Source organism: Pseudorasbora parva, chromosome 3, assembly GCF_024679245.1.
Source record: "Pseudorasbora parva isolate DD20220531a chromosome 3, ASM2467924v1, whole genome shotgun sequence".
In the NCBI taxonomy this organism is placed as follows: domain Eukaryota; kingdom Metazoa; phylum Chordata; class Actinopteri; order Cypriniformes; family Gobionidae; genus Pseudorasbora; species Pseudorasbora parva.
The window spans coordinates 21,509,948-21,530,377 of NC_090174.1; the positions used below are offsets into that span (position 1 = coordinate 21,509,948).

The 20,430-nt window shown below is 38.4% G+C and overlaps 1 protein-coding gene across 1 annotated transcript in view; it reads left to right on the forward strand.

Annotated features, from left to right (window-relative positions):
* The window catches only part of jak2b (Janus kinase 2b), a 69,757-nt gene that overhangs the window by 20,777 nt on the left and 28,550 nt on the right, over nucleotides 1-20,430 (forward strand). Inside the window, exons 3-9 of the mRNA XM_067438113.1 lie at nucleotides 2,500-2,623; nucleotides 2,731-2,848; nucleotides 12,039-12,184; nucleotides 16,673-16,967; nucleotides 17,846-17,965; nucleotides 18,124-18,281; nucleotides 18,549-18,660. Coding sequence (XP_067294214.1) covers nucleotides 2,500-2,623; nucleotides 2,731-2,848; nucleotides 12,039-12,184; nucleotides 16,673-16,967; nucleotides 17,846-17,965; nucleotides 18,124-18,281; nucleotides 18,549-18,660 — 1,073 coding nt within the window. The remainder of the gene's footprint in view (nucleotides 1-2,499; nucleotides 2,624-2,730; nucleotides 2,849-12,038; nucleotides 12,185-16,672; nucleotides 16,968-17,845; nucleotides 17,966-18,123; nucleotides 18,282-18,548; nucleotides 18,661-20,430) is intronic.

Here is a 20,430-nt window from a genome sequence, read left to right on the forward strand (position 1 = left end):
AAATATACTGTCACGGAACATTTTCGCTTTCACCGTGAAGAAAAATAGGACTTGCTGAAAACTTGTCACGTTGCTCCGGTTTAGGACACCGTGTTAAACTGATTTTCCTAAAAAATGGGTTTATCAGCCTAACCTTATTTCCTTCTTGCCCAAGTACACAGATTTGTTATTGATAACACAGCATCTTCTTTTTATTCCTATTTAGGAGATGTAATTATTGTACTGAGATTATTGTGCAAACAGTCAGTTATTGGAGGCGTGGTGGGGATTCTCACATTAAAATCAGGTGCAGCATTGATGGCTTATGTAATATAAGATCCTGTCAGTCCACCTGTGTTTACTGTTTAAAAAAGATAAACATTATGCCCAGAGCATTCAGCCTGCCCCCAACAGGGCACTGGTGACAGACATATGGTGGTATTGTAAGATGTCACACTTTTCAATTGCTAAATATAGTGCTGCTGTTATAATAATGTAAACGGGCTAGTGAATTCATCTGTGAGGGATGTCATTCATTCTGCAAAAATGTATAGAAACATTTTGTCTTTTTCTATGCTCTGAAGACATCAACTAATAAATAATACATGTGCATTTTTAGGTGTGAAGTACACTTATGACTAAACTTATCAAATTAATAACAAGCCTTAGCTAATTTTTGTACCAATAATATTGTAGAATAATATAAATATTTATATACACACTATTATATATAAAGTCTCATTGCTCACCAAGGCTGAGCAATGAGATTAAACTTTCATATATTTTAGATTCATTGCACACCAACTAAAATATTTCAGGTCTTTTATTGTTTTAATACTGATATTTAATACTGTATTAAATGTCTCTTATTGTTTTAATACTGATATTTAATACTGTATTAAATGTCTCTTATTGTTTTAATACTGATATTTAATACTGTATTAAATGTCTTTTATTGTTTTAATACTGATATTAAATACTGATATTTTGGCATACACCTCATGAAAACCCAAAATTCTCAAAAAATCTAATTTTTTTGCATATTTCATCCGACCAATAAAAGGAAAGTGTTTTTAATACAAAAAAAGTCAACCTTCAAATAATCATGTTCAGTTATGCACTCAATACTTGGTCGGGAATCCTTTTGCAGAAATGACTGCTTCAATGCGGCGTGGCATGAGGCGATCAGCCTGTGGCACTGCTGAGGTGTTATGGAGGCCCAGGATGCTTCGATAGCGGCCTTAAGCTCATCCAGAGTGTTGGGTCTTGCGTCTCTCAACTTTTTCTTCACAATATGACAGAAGAGTTGGCAGGCCAATTGAGCACAGTAATACCATGGTCAGTAAACCATTTACCAGTGGTTTTGGCACTGTGAGCAGGTGCCAGGTCGTGCTGAAAAACGAAATCTTCATCTCCACAAAGCTTTTTAGCAGATGGATGAATGAAGTGCTCCAAAATCTCCTGATAGCTGCATTGACCCTGCCCTTGATAAAACACAGTGGACCAACACCAGCAGCTGACATGGCACCCCAGACCATCACTGACTGTGGGTACTTGACACTGGACTTCAGGCATTTTGGCACTTCCTTCTCCCTCTTCCTCCAGACTCTGACACCTTGATTTCCAAATGACATGCAAAATTTTCTTTCATCCGAAAAAAGTACTTTGGACCACTGAGCAACAGTCCAGTGCTGCCCAAAAGTGGCTTGACCTGGGGAATGCGGCACCCGTAGCCCATTTCCTGCACGCGCCTGTGCACGGTGGCTCTCCAGACTCAGTCCACTGCTTCCGCAGGTCCCCCAAGGTCTGGAATCGGTCCTTCTCCACAATCTTCCTCAGGGTCCGGTCACCTCTTCTCGTTGTGCAGCGTTTTTTGCCACACTTTTTCTTTCCCACAGACTTCCCACTGAGGTGCCTTGATACAGCACTCTGGGAACAGCCTATTCGTTCAGAAATTTCTTTCTGTGTCTTACCCTCTCAATGATGTGTCAATGATGGCCTTCTGGACAGCAGTCAGGTCGGCAGTCTTACCCATGATTGCGGTTTTGAGTAATGAACCGGGCTGGGAGTTTTTAAAAGCCTCAGGAATCTTTTGCAGGTGTTTAGAGTTAATTAGTTGATTCAGATGATTAGGTTAATAGCTCGTTTAGAGAACCTTTTCATGATATGCTTATTTTTTGAGATGGGAATTTTGGGTTTTCATGAGCTGTATGCCAAAATCATCAGTATTAAAGCAATAAAAGACCTGAAATATTTCTGTTGCTGTGCAATGAATCTAAAATATATGAAAGTTTATTTTTTATCATTACATTATGGAAAATAATAAAAATTATCACAATATGCAATTTTTTTGAGAAGGTATGTGTGGGCATTTCTTACTTTACACTGGATGTTTTAGTGTGAAAGAGTGTTTATGTTCTTTGTTTTTTTACGTGTTGTTCTTGGGCCCTAGGGCTGATGTCATGTCTGTCTCTCTTGTCTCATTAGCGCATGTTCTTTATGTTCATCTGTTTCTCACAGGAGTTACACCAGTCTACTGCAGCCTGTTTGGACTGTACAGAGAAGATGAAGGGGTCTGGTTATCACCCAATCATGTTCTTCATTTAGACGAAGCAGCCGATGATAGTTTGTTATTCAGAATTCGGTAATGCACAGAGCTCCATCTTTCACTCATTTAACCTGGTTTATATTATTTGGCCTTCGTCCTTTCCATTTGCAGCCTGCAGTTTAGTGACTGATATTTCCTGTCAGGTACTATTTTCCCGGCTGGTACAGTTGTGGAGCGTCTCGGGCGTACCGCTATGGAGTGACTAAAGGATCTGAGAGTCCTGTCCTGGATGACTGTGTTATGTCTTACCTCTTTGCTCAGGTGAGGCTTCCCCAGTAATAAATAAATGACCTTTAATTGTGAATTAAGCATTGTTTGCAGTGTCAGTGGATACTGAATCACCATAACAACAGTTTTTTACAGTTAGGCATCACTTGCCCTTAAATCTGAGCATATCTTGTGTAATTGAGCACATCCATATATAATTTAATTGCAGTTTGGCCTAGATTAACTTCTCAGAGAACAGACAGTCTTGGTTTCGGATTTTACAGTGTTTAAATGTGAATTACGCCATTCTGTATTGCAAGGATAAAGGCCCCTATTTACTAAACGAATGGTAAATAAAGGAAAATCATGCTGGCTGCTCTACCGAGTGGGCTGGTTTTCTGGCGCCCGCTTATCTTCCACCAATAGTCTGGTATGTAATGACTGTCACTGAGGGGAAGGTGATTGATCTTATGTTATATTATAGTGCGTCTCCATTAGGATATCTTAAAGACAATTCAACGTGTTTTTTCATGTTAATGCATGCAGCTTTCTATGGAAAATGTAGCCACAATGCTGGATCTTAAAATTCTAGGCTGTTTTTTCCAAGTAAATAAGTGACTGAAAACTAAGATTGTTTTAAATTGGATCTTTAAAAAAAAGTTATTTAAGATTACATTTTAATGGTTACTTTATTACTTGAACTGGGCCTTAGACCGCGGCAAAGGTAAGGTAAAAGTAGAAATAAAGTAAATAGTCTGCATCTATTAAATTTGGGTTAATTCAGCCCAAAATGAAAATCATCCCATGATTTACTGACAATCAAGCCATCCTAAGTGTATATGGCATTCTTCTTTCAGACGAATACAATCAGAGTAATATAAAAAAAAAAAATCCTCGCTCTTCCAAACTTTACGCATAATGGCAGTGAATGGCGGAAAAAAGGGCATCCATCCATTATAAAAGTAAGCCATATGATTCCATCGGGTTAATAAATGCCTCGTGAAGCGATGGAATGCTTTTAATTAAGAAAAATATACATATTTAAAACTTTATAACCTAAAATAGCTAGTTCCCGTCAGACGGCCAAATGCATTGATTAAGTCTTGACCTGACACTCGATGTATTGATGAATGCGGAAGCGCAAGAATTGGAAGTCTAAAAGGAGAATTTATAAAGCAAAAAATGTCAGAGGATTTCAGTATAAGAGAAGAGGTGCTTGAGTTTGTAGGCCAGCCCTATATTTTTGAACCACGTGAGGTGTCAAAGCTTACGCTACTCATATATTGCGTCAAATTACGGTTGCTACTTGCGTAGGCTGTCTGCCACAAGCTAGTTATTTTAGTGTATTAAGTTTTAAATATTGATATTTTAAAACCCATCGCTTTGCTTCAGAAGGCCTTTATTAAAGTGTTAATTCTGCCAAAAAGTCTGTCTTTAATTACTTACCCTCATATCGTTCGACACCCGTAAAACCTCTGTTCATCTTCAAAACACAAATGAAGATATTTGTGTTGAAATCCGATGGCTCAGAAAGGCCTCCATTGGCCACAATGACATTTCCTCTCTCAAGACCCAAAAAAGGCACTAAAGATGTCGTTACAAAGCCCATCTCACTACAGTGGTTCTACAATAATTTTATGAAGCGACAAGAATGTTTTTTGTGCGCGAAAAAAAACTAAATAATGACTTGTATAGCGATGGCCAATTTTCAAAACACTTCTTTGTAAGCTTCGAACTAGGGATGGGCATTTTTGTCAATTTTTCATTTCGATCATCGATAGGTCTCAAAAACGAGTTAATCGATTAACCGTGGGCGGGGCTTGCGCGGGTTAATCGATTAACTCGTTTTTGAGACCTATCGATGATCGAAATGGGGATATGAAATGTATGCTGTATTGTATTTGAGCTGAAACTGAATACACCACCCCGCAGAGCTTTGCTAGAGAATTAATCAACTCAGTCAAACGCATCCTATATGAGATTAATCAGAGATATGCCTATTACAATTTACATCTGCCCAAAAGGCGCGCGTAAACGCGAATGCGCGCGTAAACTTGGCCATGCTACTGTTTAACAGGCTTGAAAACGAAACTCATTTTGAATGTGCTCTTCCCTTAACAACAACGCTAATACATGGGCAACGAAACCACAGATCATTTACAACACTATAATCGTGTTCTTATTATAATTTTATGTAGCCTCTCATGGCCTCCTAATAATCCCCATATCCTGATTGGCTTCATCACTCTGTCTCCTCTCCACCAATCAGCTGGTGTGTGGTGAGCGTTCTGGCACAAAATGGCTGCCGTCACATCATCCAGGTGGATGCTGCACATTGGTGGTGGATGAGGAGATTCCCCCCTTCTATATGTAAAGAGCTTTGGGTGTCCAGAAAAGCGCTATATAAATGTAATGAATTATTATTAATGAATTATTAGCCTACATGACAGATTGGCACTGCACGTAATTTTATTTCTCATGATCAAATGAGAATATGCGCGTTTTCAGATCCATGAGAAACAACTTTAAAACAGATCTACTGTTAAAAAATTAGTAACAATGCTGCATTATTATATCATCAATGATTTTGAAAAAGAAATAGCCTACCAGTATCTAAACATATTATGACCGTCTCAAATAACCCAGAGTCGATAATGTCGGGCTGTTCGCATTTGAGCTAAAGCTGAAGAGAATGAACACCAGCCGAAAACACAGTTATTAAAATCAACCAAACGCCGTCCTATATGAGATTAATCCGATATAGACAACAAATAATCAAGTATTAAACAAGTAATCTTACAGGGTTTTTCCTGGGTCAGAAATGGTCTTCGGTGGTAGCTGTCTAGCTGACCAGACATGGTCATCCACACACAGGCATACATGCGAGCACACACACACACACACACACAAACACAGTAAAAGCTTTTTCTCATTATGTCTTGATGTGTTTCTTTTGTTCCCTGTTTTTACCCAGTTTGTATGGTTTAATGATTAATTGTTTTGACAACAATCATAAAAAAATAGCATTAAAAATGTAATAACAAATAGTCTCATTCTCTACCATATCTACAATTTAATAACATTATCAGCCAGCTATTAACAAACGTAAAACGCAAACGCGCCACGTGGAACATGGAGTCAGTCTTACGACCTTTTACTTTTGTGTAAGTTCCTCTGAAGTCAGAGAGTGCGCGCGGCTCTCTGCTCGTTCTCTGTCACTCAGTTAACGTGTGCGCCCTGTCACACGCATTAGTCATCCACATCAATATATAAAAAAAAAAATTTCAATGTAGGAAAAACCCTGCTTACAAATTGCATCTGTGGAAAAGGACGCGGATGCGCAGATGAACTTGACCGCGCTCTGATCTCGTTGTGGATTTCCTTTAACAGCGCGCGCTGATACACGGGGAACTAAAGCACGGAGAATACAACATTCTATTACAATCGTGTTCTTGTTGTAATGCTGTGTGTGACAGATTAGCGCCGCACATCTTCACATCTTGTATTTCATGATCATTCTCAGTGCTTCAGGCATCACTGCACGCTTCAGTTTCACTTTATTTCACCGTCTGCAAGGCGTGCTGTCTAATGCTAACCAATCAGACCTCAGTTACCGTCTAAAATGCCGCAATAACCAATCTGAGAAATATACAAATATATTTTTTAAAGTCAGGGCGATCATCGTTTTCATGATCGATCATCACTGTCACGTTCGAGTACTCGAGTACTCAACCACTGTTGCCCATCCCTACTTCGAACCATTATGAATCATTGTATCGAATTAGCGGTTTGAATCGCCAAAGTTATCACAAATTGATACGCTGATTCATTAAGCTCATAGGCTTCAGGAAGCAGTGTTTTGAAATCAGCCATCGCTATACAAGTCATTATTTAGTTGTTGTTTTTTTACACACAAAAGTTATTCTCGTTGCTTCATAAAATTATTGTAGAACCACTGTAGAGAGATGGACTTTTTAACGACGTCTTTAGTGCCTTTTATGGGTCTTGAGAGAGGAAATGACATTGTGGCCAATGGAGGCCTTTCTGAGTCATCGGATTTCAACACAAATATCTTCATTTGTGTTCCGAAGATGAGAAAAGGTCTTACTGGTCTGAAACTGCATGAATTTTCATTTTTGGGTGAACTAACCCTTTAAGCTTCTTGAGTCACATGGATTACTTTTAATGGATAGATGCGCTTTTTGGACTTCAAAATCAGGTCTGCCATTCACTGCCATTATAAAGCTTGGAATAGCCTGGATATTTTTTAATATAACTCCGATTGTGCTAGTCTGAGAGAAGTTAGTCATATACACATGGATTGGCTCGAGGGTGAGTAAATCATGGGATAATTTTTTTTTTTTTTTGGATGAACTATCCCTTTAATATCAAACACAGACCAAAAAAATCTTGGCCAATATGCAATATGACACTGATATTCAGCAGGCTTTGTTCAGATGTTTTACACCGTCATAGCCTGAAGTTACGTTCTTACCTTATCGTTCGAGGAATGAGAAATATTCTTTAATGTAGGTTACTTTGACCATCACCCAATTTGTTCAATGATTCAAAAATATCATCGTCAGCAGATTATGCGAAAGAAACCTGCAAGATCTCACTGCAAAAATTATACCACTTATAATGTGGCTACTTGCCACCTAAGTAAATATAATTGAACTCAAAATATTAATTTGATGTATTATCATTGAAAATGTATATTATTATACTAAGTTGTAGCAGTTGCTGTCCACAACTGCTACAACTATAAAAGAGGCAACTATTTTAAAGACAACTTTAAAAGAATGATGCATGGTTCTGAACTAAGCATGGACAAGTTTGTGAAAGGGCACTGTCTACACCAGATCCGAGAAGTGTAACATGAAAATATTTTTCTCTACAAAATATGGGCCCGTTAGGAAAATGAAACCACTATCATAGGGAAAGCTGTGTTTGAGCGGAAGTGTTGAGTCAGATGACCATCATGTTGAGTTCATTCAGGGAAAGAACAGGCTTATGGGGTTTAAAATTAAGCTGTGATGTGTTTGGAGGTGCACTCTGCCTGACCCCATTGGATTACATGGGTTTATGTCCTGTGAAAGTGCAAGTCTGACACTGACAGGAGTCACTTTTAAACACGTTGAGGCAGCAGCTTTGCAGTGTCATGTTGTTGTGTACACCTTGTCAGTCAGTCTGAGTCTTTGGCTGCTCTGTTCGTGGTTGATGTATTCACAATGTATGTTTGCTTTTAGATCTGCTGAGGTCTTCTCTAGCACACTCGTATTAATGCACAGCAGTTTCTTAGTTGGTAATGTACAATAAAACAACATTGTTTGCTTACTGATGCAAGTTTAACATGTTTTATAAATGGTGTTTTTCTGTGTAAAACCCCAGTTCCATGATGATTACATCTAGGGCTGCAACAACTAGTTGATAATCATTGATTCTCATTATCAATTAGTCAGGTCTGCCCTATGTGCATGATAAGCTTCCACCAGGCTATTGGATCTTGGGTTCAATTAGTCAACTCCTATTATATAGTGACCATGATGTGAGGAAATTGTGAAGAAGTTAGTAAAGAATGCAGCATAATCTTCTTTTGGACCATATACAGTAATTAAGTTCAGTGTTTCTTACAAAAGGGTTCCCTTTACAATAACATATCTTCCCATAGTATCATAATTTACCTCAGACATCTGAAATGATATAGATTTATGAATCAAGATAATTACTCATGATTGACTACTATAAGATGCAGAAAAAAACTTGTCCATGCCACCTCTTTCTAACCCTTTTATCATCTTCAGATCTTAGATGTGTTTCTGAGTCGCAGCATGACCTGCTTGAGTTTTGTAATATTGTTAAGTCCCCTACAGTTCCAGGATGTTATCTTTAGATTTACTTCTCTAGACATTGTTATATGCAATGCACCATTGTTCTCTAGTTAACCCTTGCATATCTCCAAAATACAACAAAATAGGCATCTTCGTAAACTTGTAAACCCCAAAATGAAAAGCAGCCCCTATCGCTAAGGAACAATTACACATAAAAAAATAAATAAAATAAAATAAAAACCGAACAAAAAACAAATAAACTAAAACATATTTCCCAGATCTCTTTGAGCGCCCTTACACCCTAAATTAAACTTTGCTATAGGAACAATATGGGTCCTCCAACTCACTTCTTCACGAGGAACCGTTTTTATGTCAACATCTCGCCATCACTTCCATACTTAAGCTCTTTAGAATTTAGCACACTATTTACACTGATATTCCAAGAAGAAGAAAAAAAAAAAAGGTGGGGGGGGTAATGATGAGTAAAATTATACCTTTCCCCACACATCCCTTTAAATCAAGTCTAAAAGATAAAAAGTAAATACCGGTATTCAGGTATAAGGTGGACATACTGTGTCCAACTGATTTAAATAATTAGTTTGCACTCTTTCAGACGCAATGTCATGTCCAACACTGTCAAGCAAAATTGTATAAATAAATAAATAAGATAACTAAATAAAAATAGCAATGAAAAATAATGATTTTTAAAGAGTATACAGTGCCTTGCGAAAGTATTCGGCCCCCTTGAACTTTGCAAACTTTTTGCCACATTTCAGGCTTCAAACATAAAGATATAAAACTGTATTTTTTTGTGAAGAATCAACAACAAGTGGGACACAATCATGAAGTGGAACGAAATTTATTGGATATTTCAAACATTTTTAACAAATCAAAAACTGAAAAATTGGGCATGCAAAATTATTCGGCCCCCTTAAGTTAATACTTTGTAGCGCCACCTTTTGCTGCGATTACAGCTGTAAGTCGCTTGGGGTATGTCTCTGTCAGTTTTGCACATGGAGAGACTGAAATTTTTGCCCATTCCTCCTTGCAGAACAGCTCGAGCTCAGTGAGGTTGGATGGAGAGCGTTTGTGAACAGCAGTTTTCAGTTCTTTCCACAGATTCTCGATTGGATTCAGGTCTGGACTTTGACTTGGCCATTCTAACACCTGGATATGTTTATTTTTTAACCATTCCATTGTAGATTTTGCTTTATGTTTTGGATCATTGTCTTGTTGGAAGACAAATCTCCGTGCCAGTCTCAGGTCTTTTGCAGACTCCATCAGGTTTTCTTCCAGAATGGTCCTGTATTTGGCTCCATCCATCTTCTCATCAATTTTAACCATCTTCCCTGTCCCTGCTGAAGAAAGCAGGCCCAAACCATGATGCTGCCACCACCATGTTTGACAGTGGGGATGGTGTGTTCAGGGTGATGAGCTGTGTTGCTTTTACGCCAAACATAACGTTTTGCATTGTTGCCAAAAAGTTCAATTTTGGTTTCATCTGACCAGAGCACCTTCTTCCACATGTTTGGTGTGTCTCCCAGGTGGCTTGTGGCAAACTTTAAACGACACTTTTTATGGATATCTTTAAGAAATGGCTTTCTTCTTGCCACTCTTCCATAAAGGCCAGATTTGTGCAGTATACGACTGATTGTTGTCCTATGGACAGAGTCTCCCACCTCAGCTGTAGACCTCTGCAGTTGATCCAGAGTGATCATGGGCCTCTTGGCTGCATCTCTGATCATTCTTCTCCTTGTATGAGCTGAAAGTTTAGAGGGACGGCCAGGTCTTGGTAGATTTGCAGTGGTCTGATACTCCTTCCATTTCAATATTATCTTTCAAATGTTACAAGCTTTTTTTTGACCCCGTAGAACCCTTGACGTTTCTTGCTGACCTTGGCTGAAAAATCAGGAAAGCATCACTCGCTTGTCTTTATACAGAACCTCTCTTTTTTTTTTTCTTGGGCCGTATTCGAACTTTATCTTTGTAGTCGAGAAACTTCATTATTGAGGCCCTCGGCTGTGCTTCGTCATCCGACCTGTGAGCACATTCAACGATCAGCGGTGAGTGAAGTGGTTCCATTCCCAGTACGTCGGGAAGCCACTTTTCCAGAAAACCACACGCGTGTCTGCCTTCAGCTTTCTCCGGTAGCCCCTTACGTTGGAACGTCGACTGCGATTCTCCAGATCTTCTGTTTTAGCAGACATTAAGTGACTTTATTTTGTCTTCCAACATTTTAGCTGTAGATTGCAGTTTGTTACCTGTATCCTCGGACAGAGAAATTCGTTCCTCCGCTTCTGTCAGTCTAGCGGAGTAGTCACCCATTTGATTCTTAATGTCCGTCAACATGGTTAGCACAGATTAGAATCTCACAGAAATATCGGACTTTAATGAGACAATTGCTTGGAGGATATCATTCAACTTTCCAGATTTAGCTTTGCTTCGATGTTTCTGCGTCTGAAGACTCTGCCTCTTGAGCTTTGGCTGACAGCCGCCAACTTCATCTCCTCGTGGTTCTCAGATCCAGAGAGTCCTTCATCCCCATCTGATTTAGACGCTTTCCCTCCTTTATTTTTCGACAATTTGGGTGCCATGTTTGTCAGGAGTATAGGAAATGTTAAATTTTCAATGAAATTATATTAAACTGGAAGCAATGCAAGATTACTCTGCCGCCATAACCAGAATTGTATAAACAAATATTATGCAGGTAATAACGGTTTCCAACCATTAGAATGATTTCTGATGGATCATGTGACACTGAAGACTGGAGTAAAATGGTGGTGAAAATTCAGCTTTGCCATTACAGGAATAAACTAAATGTTAATATTAAAATAGAACTTGATATTCTAAAATTCTAATAACATGTCACAATACTGCTGTTTTTACTGTATTTTTGATTGACTAAAAGCTATCAAGTTTAAACATGGTCTTTAAGGGTTAGCTCAGTTGTTATTCTTTTGCTGTCTGCCAGAACTTCGTTATTTTACTTAGTTATATTATTATAGTGTTCAATATTTATTTTTTTCTCACAAAAACGCATCAGTTTACCTCAGAATGCCTTTATTAACCGGAGCCGAGTGGACTTTTTATGACAAACAGATGTCTGTTATGAAAAAACAGACACAAACTACCATTCACTGCCATAATAAAGCTTGGATGAGTCAGGACATTTTTTAATATAACTCCAACTGTGTTCCTCTGAAAGAAGTTGGTCATGTACACCACTTGAGGGTGAGTAAATCATGGGATAATCTTCAATTTTGGGTGAACTAAACTCTTGTATAAAAAAGGGTTTTTAAACATTGTGCCCAGAGAGTTACTATCATTCAACTCTCTCTCTCTCTTACTGCTCTTTTCGGATTTGTATACAGTCATAATGATGTGGGGTTCCCCTCTCTCTTTTGTGTATGCAGTGGAGGAGTGACTTTGTAAATAGCTGGGTGAAGTTGTCCAGTGACCATGATATTCAGGAAGAGTGCCTTGGTATGGCTGTGCTGGACATGATGAGGATTGCCAAAGAGAAGCAGTGCTCCCCGCTGGACATCTACAATGACATTAGGTACTAGTAATGGGATGATCTACTTGATATTTAGACCTGTCAATGTGTCAGATCTACTGTGAGTCTTTTTTTTTTAAATCCCCTGTAAACCCTCCAGAATTTTGGTGCTTTTAAAACCTGCTTTATCTGATTCCACATAATCTCAGGGTGTGTTCACGTTTGGTATGTTTGGTTCGATTTAAAATGAACCCTGTGTGTGATTTTCTCTTTTAGTGCAGTTCATTTGAATAAGGGTGAACATCTGAACCCTGGTGTGCATCAAACAAGCGGACCAAGACCGCTGAAATGATGGGTCTTGGTCTGCTACCAAACAAACTCTGGTGCCGTCCGAATGAAATATGAACGCAACAAATCAAACAGACTAACAAATCATGCTGTGAACGCATCACTATGCCTTTAGGTTCTATCTTTTTTTGTTGAGTGATTAAAAATGCCAATCTGAATGCTAAGCGTACCAGGACTACGTTTTTCTTTTTTTGTACGGACTAAACAAACCAAGCAAGTGTGAACACACCCCTCAGATCTCCAAATTCATCATAGACACAACTTAAATAATTTCAATGTAAGACTTTAGAAACATAAGACCACTGAGATCTAGAGCAGTGGTCGGCAACTGGTGGCCCGTGGGCCAAAAGTGGCCCGCCAGCGATAATATCTGGCCCGCGCCCGCATCTGCCGCATCTGGCAGATTTTTTTGATTGCGGCTGGTTCTGACACATATCTGTCAGTGTAACGGAGGCTAGCTAATGAGAACTGTGCAGGTAGACTCCTGTCATATCAAGAGACTCTATGTCTATGCCCAGTGCAAACAGGCTAATATGCAGCATTTAGCCTCATCGTTGAGCGTCAGACTCCCGTGCGGAAAACCCAGAGTTCGAACCCCGCTCAGAGCGGGCAGTGCGATCCTACTGATTTTGCCTTCAAAAAAAAAAAAAAAACGACTGTTTTAGCAGCAATGTTTTATTTTGGGATAAATTTAGTTCTGAAAGACATTTAAGAGTCTGTGGAATAGATCGCTAGACACACCTCTAAAAAAGCTGTCGTGAAATGTGTGGTATGATGAAAAAACGAACAGTGAACCATTGAAACGTTTGCCTATATCGCGGGGTCTCAGCACAACACACATCAACAATAACAACTCAAATTCAGCTTCCTTTTTATCAAAAAATATTGACAAGACAAGCAGAAAAAAATGTGCCATGCTTCGCCGTGGTGCCGTCTGATATTATATTATTTACAAACAGTGACAACTTTGTTGCAGATTAGACAGACCAGCTTTGCATTCACAAAAACAGGTAGGATGCATGCACAGATGTCTTCCCATTCTTCTTTGTATGCCCTGTTTTCGCTGTTAACTTTCCTCTTTAGACTCTTTGATAATGCTATCTTAAATGTTAACATCACTCTGCACTCGATGTAATAATAATTGTTTACCTCCAGCACGCAAACGATTAAAAAAATGCAGTTTAGTACGTGAGGATGCCAAGGAATAATTCTGAGTGTATAAGTAGCCTATGCTATGTGACGTCAAATAATTATTACAATAAATAGGTTCCATGTGTAACTAGCAAATTAAAATACATTTATTATTCACAATATGGAAAGTGGAAATAATAAAACATAGCTTGTTAAGAGCATGACTCAAACATGCCATTAATGGGCTTATTCAAATCCTCTTTTATTTTTTTAATAATTTTTATCCATTCCGCATCTTCCACGGGGGTTCGACTTCCAAGTTGATGATACTTGCAAGGTTACATGTCACTAGGAGACTTCTTTATTAATTTTTTTTTATTTATAAGCTCACTACCAGTTACAAAAGACAATGTTATAGGATGTCAGGCAATTCTAGTTGTATTTTTTATTTATCTATTGCTCAAATTATCCCTTGACTATATTCTGGCCCGCCATCTAGTGCCGAAAAAAAAAAAAATTCGACCCATGGTCAAATATACTTGCTGATCCCTGATCTAGAGAAATATTCAGATGTCTAAACCTTTGATGTGGACTGACCACCATGGTACTGATTAATTACTATATTTATTTTACTTCGGCAGTGGCTCAGTGGTTCATGTAGATTGTCTACAAACCGAAAGGTTGGTGGTTCAATCCCCAGTTCCACCTGACCAAGTGTCAAAGTGTCCATGAGCAAGACACCTAACCCCAGCTGCTCCCGACGAGCTGGATGGTGCTTTACATGGCTGACATCGCCATCGGTGTATGAATGGGTGAATGTGAGCCAAAAATGTAAAGCGCTTTGGATGGCCATAGGGTCTGTTAAAAGCGCTATATAAATGCAGTCCATTTACCATTTACTCACGGTATTTTACTGTACAATTGGACTACCATGGTAAATATCCAGAAAACATGGTGTTACCTTGCTGCTATGTCCCAAAAAACATTGAAATTTTGTACAAATATAACTATATAAAAACTAGGGCTGTCAATAGATTAAAATGTTTAATCTTGATTAACTCTTTCCCCGCCAAACACAGAATTTTCCATTATTTGTGAGAAAATGCTTCCCAGCCAAACACAGAATTTTCCGGGCTTCCATGTTTTCACTGTAGTCGCTAGGGGGCGCTAATACACATCTTATGAATAAGTACAGAATCTCCTGATCAGAACATATGCGAGGAAGACAGAGTAAAACAAGCGATCGTATGTAAGCAGATGCATATGAAAAATAATATAATCATCATCATTAAAAATAATATAAATCAAAACTATCTAATGTTGCTGAATGAAATTTCGACCCAGGACGAGCTACAGGACTGTACAATTATTAGGGGTGTTGATGGACTTGATCCTTCTGAATCTGATCTGAATGCAGTTTTTGACAAGAACGTGATTTTTCTCCGCTAAATTTTGGTGAAAATGGTCAAAAACCCTGAAGTAAATTGAATAACCAACGTATAAGAAGTACATATAATTCATAAATGTATGCACAACCAAACCACTCATGAAAAAAAAAACGAATTGCAGAAAAAAATCTTTACAGTGCAAAGAATGTGTACAGTGCAACAGAAAAGAGCTTGTTTACATTTGAAGTTGCAATAGTTGCAAATAGGATCACATGAGCCCCTTTCACAATGAGCCTTGGTCTCAGAAAATTGCAATAGAATTGCTAGAGTGCCTTCTGTGTGAACACAAAACGTGTCCCGGGATGGGGACCTAATAACATTGCCGGGATCGGTCCCTGTGTGAACAAAAGGCAGCATCAATGCCATTAAGGGTGTGTCATAGTGATGACGCTGAAGCGGAGATCGTTTGCCAGCTTAGTGAAACAGTACGCGACACACTAGTTTATGATCAAATCAGAAGAAAATGTACAAGCGTGGTGTAACGCGTCTTTACGGGATCTTTACAGGATGTGTGTGTGAATACACGCACAGATTCCAGAAAATCTCTGGCAGTGTGAATGAACCAAAATAAAACAATCCTGGAACATTATCCCGGGAGACATAATCAGGGTATTCTCCAGAATTTCTGTGTGAAAGGGGATATGAGATGCCAAAAATAAACCTAAACCAATCACCTTGACCTGTATGCATATACTAAAGTACACAGATTCATTTAGAAATACTAAAAACAGAAACATACACACGACAGATCAAAACATTATACTGACTGTGTGTGGAAACACACGTCGAGAGAGCACACACAAGGTTTGTTTGCGCATCAATATAACAGACACGCACACTTAATGCACAGGGCAATTTTTTGAGCAATGTTTCTGAAAGATATTGCTGTGGGCACTTTACCATTGAGAATAGGCAACAAATTTCTATCTGGATATCCAAAAAGAATTTATTTGCCCATTCCCAATGGGAAAAAGCACACAGCAAAATCTTTCAGCAATATTACTCAAAAAGTTGCTCTGTGTATCATCAGCTTTACTGTACGACTCCTGTACGTCACTGCAATCATTTTTACCTTGATTACAAACAATGTAATGAAGAATTCTCTGAAAAGCAATGCAAGTCTTTATTCTCTCTACATAATCTTTACATTTGTGCTGTTTTGGACTGATTGTTTGAATGAATTCACCTAACAGATCATTGGACTGAAAATTTCCTTGAAGTTTAGCGGCTTAGATTGATCTGATCGCAAACAGAGAAGCTAAATCAAGTTAAAGGGTAAAATAGAAATTTCCACCTACCAGGGTTATATGTGCTTGCACCATTTTAGATGCTCAGTGTGATAAACTCTGCATGACGTAAATTACGTTAATGACTCAATTTCACACGCTTTAGTAATTTATTTCCATTGTGTGTTGTGATTTGGAATTAATTGCATGTGTTAATGCGTTAACATTGTCAGCCTAATTAGCACTTTGAGATTTTGTTTAATATAAAGTGCATTATAAATAAAATTTATTATTATTATTAATAAAAATGGGACACAGACCTCTAAAACGTCCATCCACCCAACGAACAAAATGTGGTATTTAATATTAACTCTAATTAACATCTGCTTTACTCACAGTTACAAGTCTTTCCTCCCTAAAGACATGAGGGAGCGAATCCAGGACTACCATTTTGTCACAAGGAAGCGGATCCGCTACCGTTTTCGGAAAGTCGTGCAGCAGCTCAGCCAGTGCCGAGCCTCAGCGCGCGACCTAAAGCTCAAATACCTGATCAGCCTGGAGTCCCTGCACTCTGGCTTCTACACCGAACGCTTCCAGGTCAAAGAGCCCTCGGCTGAGCAGGTCACCATCGTCATCTCCGCAGACCACGGCATCCAGTGGTGCCGAGAACGACACAAAGACTTGCAGGCTGAGGTAACCAGTTTAAATGACAACTCCGGTGAGAAATGAACCTAGGGGTAATTAACACATGGTCTGAGAAATTGTGTGAAAAATACTGGGGGGTTTTTTACACGCGAAAGATGAACTCATGTTATATTGCACACTGTAAACACAATCAAAGCTTCAAAAACACGTAGTATTGGTATCGACCGGATTGGTTTTGAAAAATGGTATCGTGCATCCCTTCTTAAAAATCATGTGTACCCCACTGGCCATGCCTATACACAAAGCAAGTTTCAAACTAGTGTGATTTGTCAGTCTGGTCTCAAATATATTTTTGTAAATGTTTAAACCGCTTTATGAAAGCCTATTTGTTCTAGGACCCAGTACCCACTTCAAATGAAACAGATCTGACTTTAGATAGTCAGGCCAGTGACTCCGTAGTGTTTTACTAACACTAGTTTTAAATACAGTGTTTTCAAGGCTGCACAAACAATCTGTTCTTATTTTTTCTCCACAATTAATTCAAAAACCATGTACATTACCGTTCAAAAGTTTATGGTCTCTAAGATATTTAATATTTTTGAAAGAAATCTCTTATACTCACAAAGGCTGCTTTTTAAAATTAAAAATTCAGTAAAAAATACCAATATTGTTAAGTAATATTACAGTTTAAAATAACAAATCGGCTCTGAGGTGGCATTTTGTTTATGGTGAACTAAAGCCTGAAACCTAAACCTTCCTGGAACTTAAAAACAGTTATTTTGCTGCCTTTAATGCATTGGCATATCCTGAAGGAAATACCAGTCTTGTTGTGTTTATTAATATTTCTGTACTGATGCCAAAATAAAAAAGGGGGTTTCTTTTTTTTGCTGGTGAAATTTCGTAACACTATTGTACTTTCTCACAAGGACCTGCAGACGTATTGTGATTTTGCGGAAGTTGTCGATATCAGTATCAGACAAGCCACCAAAGAGGGTACCAATATGAACCGCATTGTCTCCATCAACAGACAGGATGGAAAAACTCTAGTAAGTCTGTTGTAACTCTCTGGGATATCCTTTCATTGTTACACCATTTTAAATGGTCTCACTGCCTTTGAACTTCTGGATTTCTTCCCGCTATTATCTTTGAAAATATTTACAGAACATACGCTAAAATGGGATTTTATTTAAAAAAAAATTTACAGGAGCTGGTGTTTTCCACCTCAATGGAGGCAATGTCGTTTGTGTCTCTAATCGATGGCTACTACAGACTGACCACAGATGCCCATCACTACCTCTGCAAGGAGGTTGTCCCACCCCATCTGCTGGAGGCCATCGAGAGCTACTGCCATGGGCCGATATCGTAAGCACTACAGGAAATCCTTATGAATGACATGCTATTTATTTACTCTTCATTTTCTGTAAATGCTTGACTAAACTTACTGTAAATGATTATTATAGAGCCCCGTTTTTGCCTCTGCAGTGCTTATACAATTCATCATCATACGATGGAAAGTTTTAACCTTAGTTTTAGTTTTTACTGGCTTCTATAAAATGATTCATCAAGTTCTCAGAAGATTTGCATTCATGCATCATTTGTAAGCATCATCATTGTTTTCATTGTTGACAGAATGGAGTTTGCGATCAGTAAACTGCGCAAGTCAGGGAACCAGAGAGGTCTCTTCGTACTCCGGTACAGCCCCAAAGACTTCAACAAATACTTCCTGACTCTTGCAGTTGGGGTACGTACTTGCAAAGTGCCCTTTTAATTACACAAAACATGATAAAAGATCAATTAGATGCATTTTGTACTTTAAGGTTGTTCACATCAGGATGATTATAGCGTGCGTGCTTATCGCCGACGTTTAACGACTAAACAAAGACTAAACTTATCTCTTTGACTAAACAAAGGGTGCCAATGTGAGTGTGCACACCGACTCGCAAAACGGCATGAGTAAAAGCATCATTAAAGCTACACTGTGTGATATTTTCCCCCATCTAGCGGTGTAAAGGTATATGACCATTCAGTGAATATTAGTTTCTGTTCCTCTCAATTCCGATTTAGTTTTGAACTCCTACGGTGGCCTATTTAGTCCAAGATTAATATGGCTTCCAGTTCGACCTCGTTCATGACTGCCATCGAGTGTTAAAATGTGAAAAGTGAAGATTGAATTTACGGGTATGCCCCTTTTTGGCTAATGTACTTTCAAGATGGAGGGGCAACATGGCGACCAGCATTTGAGCCCCTCACCCGTATGTATTTTCAATGGCATATTATAAACTTATGAAAATACTTTTTTACTTGAAAGAAGTAAATATACATTAATGATCACATATATTTTTGAAAGAACTAAGTGTTTTAGCTAAGAATAAACTAAAAAAGTTACACAGTGTAGCTTTAAAGGTGCCCTAGAATGATTTGAAACAATATTTTAAATTGTTCTCTGATATCTAAATAGAGGGTATGTGGCTTATTTAAGGTCAAAAATTGTCCAGATACAGTTTTACAGATCCATTTACAACCCTAGAAATTGTCCCTAGGATGTAATGCTCTGTTTTTTACTTATTTGGAAGGGTCATGAATATTATTTCAGAAGATCTGCTTTGATTGGCTGTTTCACTGCTTTGCTCAATGACAGCTAACACACATCTTTACCATCTGTCATGGCAATGATTTGACAATGATAGCTTCTTAACTTTGAATCAAGAACAGAACTGGGTAGCGCATAAATATGTTGCTTACAGTAACGTTACAGTTTGACGGTAGAGTACTGATTTAAAAGTCACTCAAAATAGTCAGTGGGTGCGTTTTTACATGCACCCGATTAAGCCGATTATGCCCAATAAGACGACAATAAACATGATCATGTAAACACGGTAAACTGTTTTCTATTATCGGTGTAAGGTCATAAACGGTGTAAGCATAAACCGGTCGGGACAGGTAGTTTTCTTCCTCTTACGCCGATTTTGGGCTGCATGTAAACACATTAACCTGCTTTCTGTTGGCTTATTGAAGTGCGCATGTGTGATAGGTGACAAAAACGCAAACTTCGAGCAGATTTAAAGGCATCCAGACAGAGCAAGCTAGCATTTTGCATGAAATAAGTAAGGGATAATGTACACCCAGTCGGTTGTTATCGCAGAATAAACCCCGACAGAGTGATCAGCACCCCGACGCGAAGCATAGGGGTCTTGCATCACTCTGAAGGGGTTTATTCTGCGATAATGCGATAATGTTTATTCTGGGATAATGTACATCCGGCTGGGTGTACATTATCCCACTTATTACACGGCTACTAGTCTCAAATAAATTAGACACAAAATATTGTCTTGAGATTCAATATTTTATTAGCTCTTACGCAAAGCTTCCACGAAGAAAAACAGTTCCAAACTGTTTTAAGCCTTTATCTATTGCTGCTAAATGTTGAAAATGAATGCTGAAAGGGTTAGTTCACCCAAAAATGAAACCAAACCTATGATTTACTCACCCTCAAGTCATTATAGGTGTATAT